The sequence below is a fragment of the Ambystoma mexicanum genome, chromosome 2p (genome assembly GCF_040938575.1).
Source record: "Ambystoma mexicanum isolate Mex_15411 chromosome 2p, UKY_AmexF1_1, whole genome shotgun sequence".
In the NCBI taxonomy this organism is placed as follows: Eukaryota; Metazoa; Chordata; class Amphibia; order Caudata; family Ambystomatidae; genus Ambystoma; species Ambystoma mexicanum.
This window is the reverse complement of record NC_090923.1, coordinates 564464991-564481854: the sequence shown is the minus strand read 5'-3', so window position 1 is coordinate 564481854 and position 16864 is coordinate 564464991. Positions and strand designations below refer to the sequence as shown.

General features: G+C 42.2%; 1 protein-coding gene across 2 annotated transcripts in view; it reads left to right on the top strand.

Annotated features, from left to right (window-relative positions):
• The window catches only part of CACNA2D2 (calcium voltage-gated channel auxiliary subunit alpha2delta 2), a 2156122-nt gene that overhangs the window by 1941866 nt on the left and 197392 nt on the right, over nucleotides 1-16864 (top strand). For both annotated transcript variants that reach the window (XM_069644058.1, XM_069644057.1), the window contains one exon: nucleotides 15310-15407. In XM_069644058.1, the coding sequence (XP_069500159.1) occupies nucleotides 15310-15407 (98 nt within the window). The remainder of the gene's footprint in view (nucleotides 1-15309; nucleotides 15408-16864) is intronic.

Sequence of the window (16864 nt, the reverse complement as noted above, 5' to 3'; positions counted from 1 at the left end):
CTTACACCATTTTTCCTGCTGCCAATTAATAGGTCGACTTGCTTGCAGATATTGTTCTAAAAAGGTAATTATTTCTCCAAATTAACCAATAAAATACATGGTCAGTATTAACTGCATCCCCACTCAGCCATTGGTCATTTCTCAAGGTATTAGACTCTAGAATGCAAGTCATGATCTGAAAATTCCCACTGAGGACAGGCACTTTTTAGATGTAATTGGCCATGACAAAAGCTCTAATAAATTTCATGCTTTAAAGGCAGTGTCATTGAAAGCGTGTCTCGATGAGGCAAAGACAGGCCCGTCAGATTATCACAATATTTCGTGGTTTGGATTAGAATCTGGCAAAAAGTGAGAGTTGCCCGTTGAAAATGTGCATGCTCACAAGGTCAACTTGTGCCTTTTGCCTGGGCTGCGTCAGGAGGGTGCGGCGTGCCAGTGTTTCAGGGGGTCATTCCTTGTCTACTGCACAGTTCACCGCATGACTTTCACTTGCTCGCTTTAGAATTCAAATTCTTTTGCACTGTGAGTCCATCAAATATAGTTGACTGAATCCTTGTTACTTCTTTAGTTTCCCTTGAAGTGATCATGGGAAGCACTGAATGGAGCCCGGGAAAAATAACTGAAATGCACTTGCTTTGAGTTTCAGCCATGTGCCTGACGTCAAAAGGCAGTGTGGATTGGGCCACTAAACTGACAGATGAGCTTTCCACGGGAGGGATGTCTGTCAGTCATCTCCGTGCTCTGCTACAGCAACCCTGAAGCGGAAAATGCAAGTAATCGACAAACGGGAAAAGGGATATCATTCTAAAAAGAAAACTATGTGTAGTAAGGTAGAAAATATTAATACAAAGGGTTGTCATTATATTTGCGCACACAAAAGCAAGTTATTTTCTATGAAATACATTTGCGTCATCTGAACAGTTTGCTACAGCAATGTTCTCCCAAATGAGAGGGTTTAAATCTAACAACTCCAAAAATCCAAACAAGGTCTTGCTGTAATAATGAGAATAATGATTTCTTTCTGTTATGTGCCCACAGAACAACATGTATGTGGCAGGTCCCAGCCTCAATCTGTCTGTCTGGCTCAGTAGACACCCTGCTGCCTTCATGAGGCCTGCTCTCAACCAGAGATTTGCTCATTTGCTGCTTGGCTCTTAGCAAAGATTTGTATTTGTATTTGTTTATTATTTGTATCGTGCTCCGAACCCTCAGGTAACTGGTCGCTGGAAAGCTTAAATGTTACATGCTTAAATAAGAGATGGCAGAGTTGAGAAGACCCGAGGTTACAGATAGGTCTGAGGACATTGCAAATGAAAGCGGCAGTAGGGGAAACCAATGGTTACAGTTAGGTCAGGGGACAAACATTACAAGCGAAAACATGCGAGTTAGGTGATCCTAGGAGGGACAACCCATAGGGGCAAAGAGCATAGTGTCAGAGGTCGGTAGCATCATCGGAGAGGCTTGTCGTTAAGCCAGGTTTTTACACCAGCTCTGAATGCAAGGAAGTTTGGTTCCAGTCTGTGGGAGAGAGGCAGGGATTTCCAGCATTTGGCTGCTTGGACTGGGAAACTTGAGAACCATTTACGGCTGCTCTCAGTTGCCTTCATTAGGCATGTCCACGAAACACATATTTGCCAATCTGTCACTTGGCTTTCTTATCAGTGACTTGCAAATCATGTATGGCTACTCTCTTCTGTCTTCATGAGCCATGTTCTCAATCGGACATGTGCAACTCTGCCTCTTGCCTTTCACCTCAGAGTTTTGGAAAGCGTTTGCAACTTGTATTCTGAATCCTATTATGTTGAAATGTTTTGGCAAGAAATCCTTCTAAATGCTCACTAGAAAGAACCTATTTCTCATCTGGGCCACTTCTAATGGACATAGTTTAAAATGCGAGGTTGCTATGTGAATAATAGTGTGCAGAAGGCATGGAGCCTGATTCACAAATGTACTGTTCTGTAGTAAATTAGAAGTGGGGCCGGAATCTCGGGGTTATCGTCATTTTACACTGTGGGAGCTGATAGTCTTGAACACCTGTACGTTCTATTTTGCACGATGGATGCTGCTTGGGGGTTCAGGAATGGAGAAAGCTAGATGTGCCTCCTTCCTAACTTAAAATGAATACAAACACGGTTCAGTTTCCATATGCAGATGTTAGATTGCCTGTTTATCTGCAGATATGCTTACTCCTACGGATCACCTTATCGCATGCTGTCCCGTTTCCTCTCTTATAAACCCTCTTTTAAGGCACTGATGAGTTTCTCGTTAAAGATATGTGTTTGAACATTCTGTTTTTACTGCCCGTTAAAAATATAAATTTCCTGTTAGAATTGTTTCAGTGTCATTTTACACACTAATGGTGGTCATAAGGAGCCCATGCGCTAAAGTCATGCAGCAGAGGAGAAAGTGTTCCTATTCAGATTCCTCTCTTAATGAACATTTGGGAGCTGGTCTAAGCAAACCTTTCATAGGCCACCTAACTGGTGCACATATAAATCATTTCTTCTGAAACGTCTCTTGCCTTGACGAGGCACCTGCAGTGCGAAACACTTGCTGGCAAAGTTTGAAATTATGAATGGCAAAGCCTTGACTTGTGAATAATTTCCTCTCTGATCTGAAATCAGAGTGAATCACTGTTTATTGGATGCAAGCAAATGCTGACAATCAATAAACAGTGTCTTACTCGTCTTGCTCATATCAAAATACAGTAAGACAGTGCGAGAAGGAACTATTAAAAAAAGACAAGCCCAATACTATGTGTATGTTTAGGTGATCACCGTGAGGACCAGCTGACTTCCTGTCGTCTTACATGGTTCAGAATGGATGGTGTATACAAATACGTCTATTTTCCTAAGGTGACCTAACACTTCCAACACCACTATTTCTTGGGGCGTTTTCTATTCAAAGCGCAAGCAACGAATCAAGGCGTATTCTTGCCCGGAACTGTCAAGGTCATCCTTGGTTTAGTAAAGGTGGATTATTAACACTTTGCCCTATGGTCATGCGTTTCCCCTAGAATCTCGTCACTAAATGGCTCATTTAATTTTAGCTACATTTGCAAGAATGACTCCCTACTGGCAATATGCCAAGCTCCCACTTGGCAGGCAGTGCTTACTTTACAGAGGTATCACTTCATTCAATTACAAGCAGCCTCATGGTTCATTCCAGTTGACAATTCCTCTTCCTTCCAAAAGACTCCTCTTCAATCCCTTGTTTACCTTCTGCCCTCAATCAGCCTATTCAGCTCCACATCCATCCACCCTTGATCCTGCCTGTCCCTTGATCCTGCCTGTCCCTTGATCCTGCCTGTCCCTTCTGACAATCCTTGCCCCTCTTTTCGACCCTCTTCCTCTCTGTCTTTATTCACTCATATTCTTGTTTACTATATGACCCTCATTCCTAGACCAGGCCTTTCGCAGCCCACCATTCCCTTCTAACGCACTGTCCACGAAGTCCCCCTTTTAGTCCTATCATGACCCACTTGTCCTACAAGCCCTCCCCTTCAAAGTTAATCTTTGCCCGCCTTTGAAACACATGAAGCCATCCATCTTATCCCACTCTTCCCCTCTCTACTTTATTCTGCTGGATGTTGTTTCTTCCCCCACTTCAACCTTCCGTTTAAACATACACCTGCCATAGTTTCTTTGTCTTAGTCTCTGCGTCTTGTGTGTAACCTTCTTTACAATCATCCTCTCCACCATTTTGCTACAGTTCGTGCTGCTAATCGCCTCTGAGTCATAAATTAGACGTAAGCTCACCCTGACTTTCCATCACATACGCAGTGCATCCTGGTGGCCAGAGCCCTCTTGCCCTTCTTTAAGGACTCTAAACCCCAGACTGCACTGCAGCCTGAGCCTGGACGCTCTTGCTTCTCTATGACCTGAATCGCACGGTCTGCCCGCGTGAGTCAGTGCGCTCCCACGGCTGGCTTATGTCTGCCTTATGACTCAGTGATGTTTGCCACCCTCCTATATCGTTTTATTATTTATCACCTGTGTCTGTGCCATGTGTTAGTTGTCCCATCTGTGGTGAGTCGGCATACCTGTGAGAACGAACAAGCTCAGAGAAGAAGCCGTGGCAAACAATGCATGCCCATTATCGAGTCACACGCGGCATATGTACATATTGTTAAATATGTCATATTTATGTATGTACATATGAAGGTATGTATATTGTGTGTCTGCTATACATACAGTGTATATACATGAGTCATAGAGACTTATTAAGCCTTTGGATTTTTAGTCCACGTTTTTGGTTGCAAGTTTCTCATACAACCAAATGTTTCATGTTGGGTTCCAGACAAGTTACAGAGTTGTCTTCGAAGAGAGAGGGTGGATGACCCTCATGATCATCTCTCCCTCCAATTGGATATTTTTGGAAAAGGCTTCCTTTTTTCAAGAGTTGACTGTTTCTCCGTCTTGGTCTTGTAACACAAGAATGGTGATGATAGGACATCACCGGCAGGGAACAAGGACACATATATACCGTTGCATGCAAAACTCCAAAGGGTTAATAAAACAAATATTGTCTGGATTCATTGGGGCAATGGCAGGTAAGTAGTCACAGTGCCCAGGGCAACATATCTCCCGTGAGCTTGGGCTCAGCCAATGAGCTCAGCAACATGGCGGGAGCTAAGTTTGCCATGGGTTGTGGTTCACCGATATTGCCCTTTTGCCCAGCTGATATTTGTCTGAAAAACGGCAGTGGTGAGTGGTCATTTTTAAAGTACACTGTGGATAAAGTGCTTTGATGGACATGACAAGAGTGTGTTTATTTATATATATGTATACACCCACCGACTTCTGTTTACATAGTGTGCTACTAACACAGATAGTGTTGTCCCCACATTCCAAACGCCTATGGGCCCCTGTTCCATATGGCCATTGCACTGGGCAAATGTGCGTCTATTTCCTCCATTTGTTACAATCATAGTAAGGGGCAATTGAACCATGTTTTTGTTTTACTGCTGGTGTATTTACCTGATATGCAATTCTAAAGACCGTAGGATGAGTTCACTTTTACTGGACTGCCAATGGCAATGCACAAATTAGATGCTAAAACTATACAATTCCTTATACCATTGTTAAAAAAAATGTGCATTTGGTCCAATGAAAGTATCGCACTGTACACCTAACACAATTGCCTCGGTGGTGAAAAGGTTGTAAAATAAAATGATTCTGTTATTGTGTGGTGCACAATGTGATGGAATACTAGAGAAAGTGCGAATGTGTATTTTCTGGTGCTCAGTGGCACACTTACTAAGCACACAAACATTATTTCTATAAAGAGATCCCTGTGAAAACAACTTAAATCTACACACAGACCACCTATCCACATTACTATTATTAATGTTTTATATGCTCATCCAGGAAGTTGCTTTTACATACCACGTGCATGCACGCACACCTTTCTATCCGAAGACTCATTTATTTTCTTCATTAAAGTCCTTTGTGCAAATATTGCACCCGCCTCACGGACATAAAAGCGTGAACACACACGCACACTCTTCTATTGGAATTCATGGTATGCTATTTTAGTTGCACAATGCAGCATGCGCCTATCCTAAGCTACTTACTCTCATTGTGTACATACCTACACACACACACACTGCACACACACTGCACTATCATACACCTGCAGTGTTCAGTTAATGTACATATTCTGCTGTTGAAACATGCAATTTACTATTGACAGACACACCATTCTACTGGCACTCATTGTCTTATGAACCTGCCCTGTGCAAGTTACTCTTTTGTCATACTGTCGTTAATGCAACCTTGTATGTAAATTATTCCAGATGAGGGTACCAATACTTAAATGGGGTCATACTGTAAACAGCTAATGCAGGCAGTGTTGCATCGTTATCACGGGAATGTTCGTGTATGTACTGTGGGCAAATGTCTACGTCAGAAGATCCTGTGTTGGAAAGGAAACAGGAAAAACCAGACTCAAAGTTTTAATACTCAGAATTAATGCATCCTTTTGTAACACAAAGGATCAAGTGGGAAATGTGAGAGCCGCTCCCTCCAGGTTCCAGCTCAGAATCTACAATAAGTCAACCCACATACATCTCCCTGGAATATTGAGACCTGGGACGACAAGGAAAGGGGTGGTCATACTTTTCATCTGCCCAATCCGGAGGCTGAATGCCCTTGGGCAATAGATGTACTTGATGGAGGCTATCAATTGGCTTTTGCATCATTATTTGGTTATTGGCCTCTTTTGTGCTTCTTCTGTCTCCATCCCTCTGTCGGTGCCCGTATGCCCGCGGGCCACTTTGGTTGCGCCTTATAAATCAGGTAAATTGAAGTAGTGCCTTGGGCAGTGGGCGGACCTAGAAGAGAAGGCTCTTTCGCTGCCCAGTGCCCAACCACAATCATCTGTTAAGACTGAATATTTTCAAGTACGTACTAATGCCCACCAAAAAACAGCCATTTCCTATCTTGGAAATGGACAGTTACACGGACTGGTGATGTATAGGACAAATTATGAGTTCTAGGGTCCCAAACATGTGCTACATGAGCTGTGATGGAAACGGTATCCCTTAGTGGAAGGTTCCTGTTCTCGTTTTGAAGGACAAGGGTCAGACTGCCTCCTTCTGGAAGAGCGAGCTTGCACTCTTCCACAGAGGTAGCTTGCTTGGATGTCGCCATGTGCAGTCCTTTTTCAATGCCAGTGAGAAATAACCTACTGTGAAATATCCAAACCTGCCTGCTGCTCATAGTATTCCAAGTCTGAAAACAACTGGCGGTATAGATGGCGTGCCTCAATATACTTTTTTCAAAATGGCACTCCACAGTCTCAATCGTGCGATATGATTGACAATGGGAGACGTTTTGAGCAATCAGATGAGAGATAGTAACCCAAGAATCTAAAAAACATCTATTGTGCGCCTTCTTTGGCTGGTACTGAAGCCACACACTCAACTCTGAGATGGACCAAAGTCCTATTAACTATGGGCCAAAGCTCCAATTATTGACTCTGGGTGAAGGTCAACCCCAGTAGCTGACTTTTGCGTACATTTCAAAGAATAGGATATTGGTGTGAAACACTCAGTATTGATCTTTGGGCAGGACTAAACTTCTCTTGACCTTGCATGTGTGGCACTAAATCTCGATTAGTGTCTGCAGCTTAAAATTCATCTTTGCCTGTGGTTTACTGTAAGACTCTCAATAAACATGTACAATTATCAAAGTGCCCTCTAACACTGAAACAGTTAACACTGTCATGGTGTTTTTTTTAAATTTTTTATTTATTTTTTATTGTGATACTGGTTGCTCTGAGGCTACTTTAGACAAATTAGACAACAAAGCAAGAAAAATTCAAAATTACAATCCTTAAATATGTGTCATATATATCACAAAACATAAACACAGGCCATAGATAAAACGGTTTTTTAAAAAAGCACCACCGAGTCTGCTATTAATAAATCCTTCATAGAATATTCTAAAAGCTGGAAAGATATCCCCTCCAATATTTGCATTCACTCATCACCAGGTGATCGTAACCAAACCGGCACGGCAAAGGAGTTTGACAGTAGCAATCGTAAAAGTCTCTCACCAGTTTGACAACCTGTTAAAAAAGTCTGTTGTATTCGAATAGAAACCATTATATTCATATTTTCTTGGAAATGTTTATCTGTACTCCTGACGCGCAGGGCATCCAATCAGGATATCCTATCTTGTTTGGAGAACACCAACTTCTTTGCACATAATGCATAAACCTTCCTCTAAATCTTGAGGCTTTGATCTAATCTGGAGTATTCCTGCAGTTAATAATAAATTCTATCTATATCTGAGGAAATGACTACGCCAAAAGGCATTTGGAAATTTCCTCAGATAAGCTGGAATAGCCCCCACAGTTGTAAAGTTTGTAAGACCTTGGGCCCGATTCATGGAAGTGTTTTATAATGGCACAATCCCATAGGAAAATGTTCCATGAGGCCCTTTGCCCTTTCTATAGTTACCAGCCAATCCTTCCCCACATTTTCTTCAAATATCTTGGATTGCAAATCCACTCCCCCGCACCCCGACACACTCCAGGAGGATAAGATCTGCATGTCTCTTCACATTCCTCAGTGGGGCATATAACATCTGCATCGTTACATTTGACAAATCTTTGTATAGCGTCCTTACAGGGGGGTCCAATAACATTCGGTACAGAGGTAAGATTTTCCATTTAAGAGATGACCAGACGTGGAAACGAGAACCAACTCAAAGCGTAAAGCAGTGACTGGTAGGCAATCATGTAAACCAAGAACTCTTCTACATATTCTTGGCTCCACTCTCCCCCAATCTGAAGTTATAGTCATTAAATCAATCTCCATAACATACATTATGGCGCCCATCACTTTCATTTTGTAAAAATCCAGTAGTGGGATTATAGAGAAGCGACAGAATTGAATATATATTCTTTTCATTTGCGCTGACAACCGGTCAGTCTTTTCCATAACGTGTGCTGGTGCAAGACCTTTGTTTGAGTTGCATCCATATTAGAACACAAATATGTTATGTTTGCCTTAGGTAACAATGTATACTTATTCATGTCCCACTAATATCCCATCTGTCTCTCAGTGTTTTTACAAAACCTCAAAACATGGGTATTGTTTTCATTTATCAATTAGCTCATTGATTTGCGTGTATGACTCCATAGATTTCACACCACACAACCCTGCAAGCCAATTTGGGTTTTATTTATCAGTATTACACTGTCCGTGTAAGTGAGGTATATAAGAATATGTATTCTCAGTGGATCAGAGCTCATCTGCCACAAATGATTGGCCAAATCTGACAGAGGTTGAACAGACAAGGAGCTAAAACACAACCTTGTCTCAATCCTCTAAACGTCAAAAAGGTATCTGTCAAAGCTCCTTGTCTGTTCAGTCTGACCCGTAACACATTATCTTCGTTCAAGTGTATCAAAATGGCTAATAATGAAGGCAGGATCTTCCAATCCCTAATTGTAGCCCACGGAAGTGAGCGGTTTACAGAATCAAATGCCTGGGAGTAGTTGACTGTCATTAAATACACTGGCGTTGAATCGACCTCCCACGCCTTTTCTTGCAAGCATCCCAGAATAAAACCTTTTAGAGTTGTTGACAGTTTGCTTCTAAAACCAGTCTGAAACGTATACCAACGCCCCACAGAACTGGCCCAGGACTCTAATTGCCATCAAGAAATCTTGCTATCGCAGAGCAGGAGCGTGATTGCCTAATGAATTAATGGGTTGGCCCTAGCCCCCTTTTTAAAAATCGAAATAACTATAGATTGCTTTCGGGAGGGCTTAGTAGATTTAGTTTCCAATACTGATACGAACAATATGAAAAGTATGCTGGCCCATAAATCAGGGGCTGACTATAATAAAACATTATTCATGCCATTAGGCTTGAGAATGAGGATTTCCTAATGAGTTCCTCTATTAATTCAATAGAGATATTAAGTATCCACTGTCCTTCAAATTGCACGTGTGTAACTGCCGCTCAGATTCTCTATATATAAATTTAAAATGTTGCTTCCAAACACCTTCCAAAATGGAATTGTTTTGTATACAATCCTGCGATTTTAGATTATCATTCTCTCCGATAATCTGGAGCGTTCTTTCAACCTCGATTTGCAATTGGGGGTGCCGATAGCATTTAAACCAGTTTTTAAACGTTTCTTTTAATTTCCTTACTTTCTCACAATATACCTTACCACTGAGGACCTTCCCAGATAGGCCCCAAATGTATTTTCGTAATGCTTTCTTTCATGCCTGGAAAACCACATTAAAAGGATTGGAGACCTTGTTCGTCACCCGAGACATTGCATTCGTACTATTCTCATAAGTTTCCAGGAATAACGAAAAACTGTACAAATTTAGAAGGTTAAAGCTTCTCTTCCAAATTGGAATTATTAAGAAAACCACGAACATTTTGATTTCATGTTTGTATATTGACTATCCTTCTAGCAATTCTACTACCTACTGCATTTCCCCTGATGTTCCCACAATTTGTATTTACGTAACCTTTTATAATAAGACCCAATTTGGCACACGATAATTTATGATTTCTCAACATTGTATCCGATACTATCAGCACTAAAGAAGAATCCATGAGCATTTCAGACACAACCACATAGTCAATACAGGAGGCATATACCCCTGAACAGAGCCATTTGCTATTTTTGAATTCCAAATGTCAAAGAAATCTCCCCACATGTTACCATTGATAAAAGTTATTTTCTTAAAATGATCACACTTTTCCTTCCAGGTAAGACCCTCCTTCAAATTATAGATGCATTTTGCATTGAAATGCCCAGTAAACGGCATGTGTTTGCCTTCACCCTCTGCCAGAAAACCTTGACCCAAATCCGACAATCTAGAGGGTAAAGAGTCCAGGTTGGAACACCAGGGATTACAATAAATGGAGCTTCTAATATTGAGTTTTTCAAAAATGTGTTACTGCAAGTAAGCCATAAATCTCATCTGAGACAATCTCATATTCCCTCAATATAACATTATTTATTGTGGTAATTAAACCCCCTGATGGGCAAATGCCAGAACCAGAGGAGGCTAATTGCTGGATGACTGGATCACTGTGTAAATGGTTGGCTAACCGCACCTTCTGCAGATGAATCAGATCGTCCAGTAGGATTGCACTTCTTTCCATCAGTTCAGTGAAACTATTATAGCCACTGGATTTCCATCTTAACACAGATACATGATGAAAATACCCACTCAAGCCACGTCCTTTTTTCTCCCAATTACCTGATGCTACCATCAAGAGATTGCGGAAGCCATGAGGAGTTGTTACAATTGTTTTTATATATAATTCTTTCACTTTTCAGCACTTCCACAACCTGCACCGTCTCAGGGTTCAAAGGGCAGGTTATAGTAATTAATTCCTGTGATCCACCTGGTTGAACCCCCCCTGAATGAAGGCTGAGAAACCTGACCCTCGTTATTGCAATCATAGTATATTGGTATTATCGTATCCCATGAGCCGCAGGGAGTATATATCCGCCACTATCATATTCATTATCACCTTTAATCAAAGTCAAGTTGGACGACATCAGTTCTCCTATCGTCAATAAAAAGTACCCTTTCAATATCCTTTGAGCTAATTAAGTGCAATTGAGGGATTTCAAGAAGTATGTTGAGCATGGTCGATTGGTTAAAAGGGAGTTCTCGGTCTGAATGAATAATACGCTAAAGGAAGAACCTTCTAGACAGCTCCTTTATTGAATGGGCCAAGGTCATTTGAGCAGGTGCAGGAGCCCAGGGCAATGGAACTGGTGAGACCCTGCTAAAGCCCCCTAACATACCTGGAATCCCCCAGTGGTCACTATCCAAAATAAATCTGCTCTCGAGTGCCAGATCATCGAACCTTAATGGAGGCAGGCCATTGATTCCTTCATATGACAAGTCACCCCAGGAATCGCAACTGTGGATCATACAATGTTAGAAGAAAGTATGGAAGGGTCACACTGAACCCCATGTCCACCCTCCAACTCCTTTTGTCCATAGCAACTCCCAGTATAGCATCAGGGGGCCCTTGTTGTGGGACCGCAGTACAGCCATCACCCCTATTCTGCATATTTGTAAATATTGGGGCCCATTGCACCGCCCTCATGTCTAATACCGTGAGGTCAGATCTCACTACCTCCGTTTGAGTTGCAATTTCAGACACACTCCCATTCCTCAGCTATCTAGTAGCCAGTTTACCATCAGGACACACTGCTTGTTCCATCAAATGAAGATTTTTCAAGAATTTTTCCCTTTGGATTTTTCAGCCATGCCTCCACTAGATATCACTGTAACTGGGGGCATACTGTCGGGGATGGATACCGCAATAATTGTCTCCAAAGGGATCATAGCGGCTTGTCTCGTTGTAGTTACATTTTTCCTAGTTGCCTGGATATCCTCTAGATTGACTTTAATGTCACTCAATTGCAGAGTGTGGGTGGTCAACTCAAGTTTATTATTGTCATGCAAAGTCGAGGAGGAGCTCAAAACCATGTTTAACGCAGAGATTTAAAGTGTTGGAATTCTATCCCCATTCCCCTTAGACAGGAACACTCCTTTCTCACCTTCAAAGCCGGCATAAAAAACTGGTTGAGTAACAAATTTCCCCAGTAAGAAGTAATCACTAGGCCTGCCAAACTTTGTCTACACTTTGGTCAATCGCCGCTATCCTACTATTGTACTCCCTTGCCTGCATCCCAGTTCTTAACCCATATGTAACCAGGGTCCTTTTCTGTCCTATTTATTCCTGTTGTCTCGAATCTGTATGTCCATCCATGTCTGTAACTTTAAGTTTTCAATCGCCCAGTTACCTTAAGGTTAGGCATGTGATACAAATAGTAAACAAATACAAATGTCAAGGGATAATAATCTAATTTGTTTATCCAGCTCTCTTAAGGTATGGTGGAGACCTTGTTGTGGTGACTATACGACAGTGACATTATCATCTGACGCTAGAGATTAATGCTGCATAAGTGTTCTGATAGAAATGAAGGCAAAGCTTCCACCTCAATTGAGGCATTTAAATATACTTCCCCACCAATAGCATTCTTATCTTGCTGCATTACCTCTTGTCCCCCTTGCAAATCCATTTCCAATAAACTTTGATCTCTGATAAACTATTGGCCCTCTGGATTGCCCACTCTGGCCTTAGCAGCCGTCCTAAGGTCTGTACTTGTACTCGGGCCCGCATTTACATCAGCGAACCTGTATAAATCTTCCATCTTTCTTTGGAAGTTAATTAATTTTGAGATTTTAGGAGCGGCATCCATCACCTTCACTCTTAACGGTGTGTGGCAAGCTTTCCTTTGCTGCCCTTCATTTAATGTGTTTACGTCAATGCCCGGCACCACTGCTTCAGCTTCCTGCAATTCCACCTCCTGAGAAGGGGTCTACAAAAATGGTCTTAGAGCCCCCTTCTATATTCTTCACCGGAGCGGGCTGTACCTTCTCAGAACCGAATACCCGACTTTCTACCACCATCAAACCAGTCACAGAGGCTAAACCTTGAAGCCCCTCTAGCTGGTTACCAGGGACAACAATCATTTCCACAGTATGACCTATTGCTTTGACCGAGGACACGTTAACATCCACCAATTGTTGAGGAACTGCATGATTAGGCCGTCCTATGATCGGTTCAGGAATACTCACTGGCTGATTTACAACTTCACACAAGGGTATAAAAAATACTTAATTAAGAACTTGGATGGCGATAGCGTCCACTATTTTGCCCCAGGAAATCATATCATCTGCTTCCAGCTTACCTACTAAAACACAATACCCTTGTGGGTTACTCAATCAAACATCTGGTGTAGTCTTGCTAAGTATGTCATACCTTTCCCTCTATATCATTTGGAGTCTAATATCGGAATTTAAAAAGAGGGAAACACACTGCAATCAATCAGGTTTCTCTTGCTTTCTCTGGGTTCCCTGGGTTCTCCAGCATGGACTGTGTCCGTTCAGCTCAAGTGAATGGGGCGCTCACCTGACCCCGACAGCTGTTCTCAGCCTCCGCTCCAGTCCGGACACTGACCAGACCTTTGAGTGTGCTATGCGTGCCAAATGTGGTTTTAACCCCACAGGGGAAGGGGCTCCAAAGTTAAAGTAACAGCAGTAATTCCTCAGAGCACCGGCAGCAACAACCTTCTTCTGCATGGTATCAGTAACACTGACACTTCGTTTTTAGTTTTAACTGAGACCACCACAACTTCCTTCCCATTAAGACACCCAGTTAAGAGTACTATGACAGGTCAGAAGGATAAATAGATTTTACTGTCAATCTACCCACCTCCATTTTCTATATGGAAGAAAGAGAGAAAGAGGATGGTCAAGCCTCCAATCAGGGTGGAGTCGCTAAACACGACCACGCTCTTTACACACTGATGCATGGCTGGGCAGTTCCAAGAAAAGATGTAACAAAACTTGTAATCTTATGACCCTCAACACAGATGCTCTCACCTTCCGTGCAACTAAACTCTTAATCTCCTCCCTTATTTTCTCTCGTATTTTCTATTGCTCTTCCCTCCTCTTTTGACTCCCTGCCTCTCATCTCACTCCCCTTAAATCCCTCTACCACTCAGCCAACCGTACCCTTTGTCTTCTTGCTCCTCAGGACTCCATTTTCTCTTTGCTCTCTTACCTTGGCTGGCTTTCCTTTCACTCCCAACTTAAATGTCACTTCCTTTGTCTCGTTTTTAAATCTCTTCATGATCCGGCCCCCCCATCTTTCCTCTCTCCTCTCTTTCTACACTCCCTCCCGCTCCCTCTGTTCATCTGATCTCTTTCTACTTACTGTTCCTCCCTCCCCTTGTGCGTCTTCTCGTTTCCGTTCCTTTCAACTCCTTGCCCCCCTACATTGGAACTCTCTACCCCTCTCTATCCGCTCCATCACTTCCTACTCCTCTTTCCGTGCCTCCTTAAAATCTCTTCTTCTCCTCTCCCCGTCCTGACTTTCGTCATCACTTCCCTTCCATTTCTCCCTCACCCCCTCTCTCACTTCCTCTGCCCCCCTTGAAACTCCATTTTATTCCCCTCCTTGACTTCCCACACCTCACCCCTACTCCTCCTCTCTCCTTCACTCATTCTTTATCCTCTGTAAATTGTTCTACTTACTGTTTTTGTAAGGCTTGTCTCATGTTATATTATGCTTCTAGTTTATGATTTTCTATGTACTCTTGTTGTTACAATGTAAAGCGCTTTGGGGTTAAGCGCTATATAAACTTAATAAATACAAATACTTTGGAGAAAGTGATCTTACATCGATTGCATGAAGAGAATGTTGTGATGCATGAGGAAAGCATGAATGAACAGTAGGGTAAGGCACATCTACTGGGATATTCCCAGTGTTGTAATCCTGCAGACTAGCCAGGCCGATCCTCGCAGAGAAAAATCTAGCCGTCCAAATGGGATGTACTCATGCACCTCTCCACAGTGCTTGATTCATCAGAGGGGCTTTGGATTATCAGCGATCAGCAGTGCCAATAAGACCTGTGACCCAAGTCAAATCCACACTAACCAAATGAGACAATTTTACATCTTTAATATATGTTTGGTGGTTCCAGGATGCTGGCTCCGGCTCTGCAATGACCAATGCACTTTCCAGGTCTGCACCGAGTCCCACCTAAGTTCGCTCTTTGTTTCTTGAAAAAGGATTTCCCAAAGCCTAGCCTCTTGCCCGTGTAGGCCTTCAAGCATGTCCACACAATCACACACAGCCTTTTGAGTCCATTTAAGTGCAAGACATCTGATGTGACGTTTTTCATTCCTCCGAACCCCGGAACACCCCATCCCCTCCCCCTTCTTTCCTCACAGGGAATATTGCAAAGACCTCGACCTGTCTGATAACAACACTGAGTTCCTGGAAAACTTCATCGCCCTTATGGAAAAGGTGACCCCGGATTCCAAGAAGTGTAAGTACCACCAGGGACAATAGGTGCTTGGGGCAACGGGGAATGTTAGTAAAGCCAGCAAATCCTTTTGAGGAATGTGGGGGTATATTATTTCAAAAGTGGGATGTCAGAAGTGGTGAGAGGCAAATATATCATGATATTCAAGGTGCAGGGAATCAAGGAAATAGATGGACAGAAATGTATGAAAAGTAGGGAAGGCACCCAGGACAGATAAGGTTCAAAAGCCTAATGTGTGTTTAGGTAGACAGGTAGCGGGTGCTCGATTCGGAAATTGGGAAGCGATGGGCCATGTTGATAATCTCACCAGAAACTGTTTGCGTTATATAACCAATGGTTTTGATTTCAGTACTCGCAGCAGAGATTGATACCCACTAGGATGCAGGGGAGGTAGATGTGGGCCCTACGAAGGCGCTTGCTGCAGTTCTGTGCCTTAATTTGTGTAATTCGGAGGGGTGGGCCGATTTGATCCACCCAGGATCTGACGGGAGTTAAAAAGGGTGGTAGCAGAAACACTAGACATGCTCACTGGAGATGGGAATTTCCAGAGGAATGGAGGAAAATGTGTAATCACGCCAACATGCTGCATACAGCCCATCAGAGTGCTGGGTTTAAGACTCCCAGCTTATATGAAGTAGAATGTGACCTTCGAGACATTACTGATTCTGTCAGCCTTTTGGAGTATACTGTATTTTATCAGTTGACTATTGAAATAAGGATCATGATTTTAAATATTCAAGTTTTGAACTACGTTGTATTACCCTGAAGAGGACAGTTGTAGGTTGAAACAAGTGTTGGCTGTTACACAAACATCTATTTCCATTAAATAATAAGAAACTAAGATAGTGTGGATTTTGTTTCACTGTGTGCCAGTTGGCTCAAATCCTTTTGTACTGAGTGTTATCTGTAAAGGATGGAGCACATTGTGGTTAGGGCACATACCAGATATCAGGCTTTTAGAAGTATCCTTGCTCCACAGACCTGAACTAATTTCTCACACAGTTCCAATGACGAGACTGACCACAGTGTGCATTTTAACAAGACAAATTGGTTACATATTGGCAAAAGTAATTATTGAATATGAATATATTTGATTTATCTAATTTACCCTAACCTACACGTGTTTCATTCAATTCAAGCTTCATCAGGGTTAATGGTAGGCATGAACTCAGTGCAACATAAATGAAGTGTTAATCAGTCAAAACCAACATAAATAATGAAGATTAATTGGTGCTTCCTCTAAATGCTTCAGTTCACCAGAAAACTCATAAAATGCAGAGATTATACGACTCTTGAAGAAAGTGTTAGTCTTAATTTGTTCTATAGACACTATGCATAGATTACTTTGATTTAACAGGGTTTTCGATTTTCCTTCATTTGTAAAAGTAAATGTTAGTATTCACCTTCGAAATTATGTCACAGAATCGATTGTGAGTTTGAACTTCTCCTGCACAAAATGT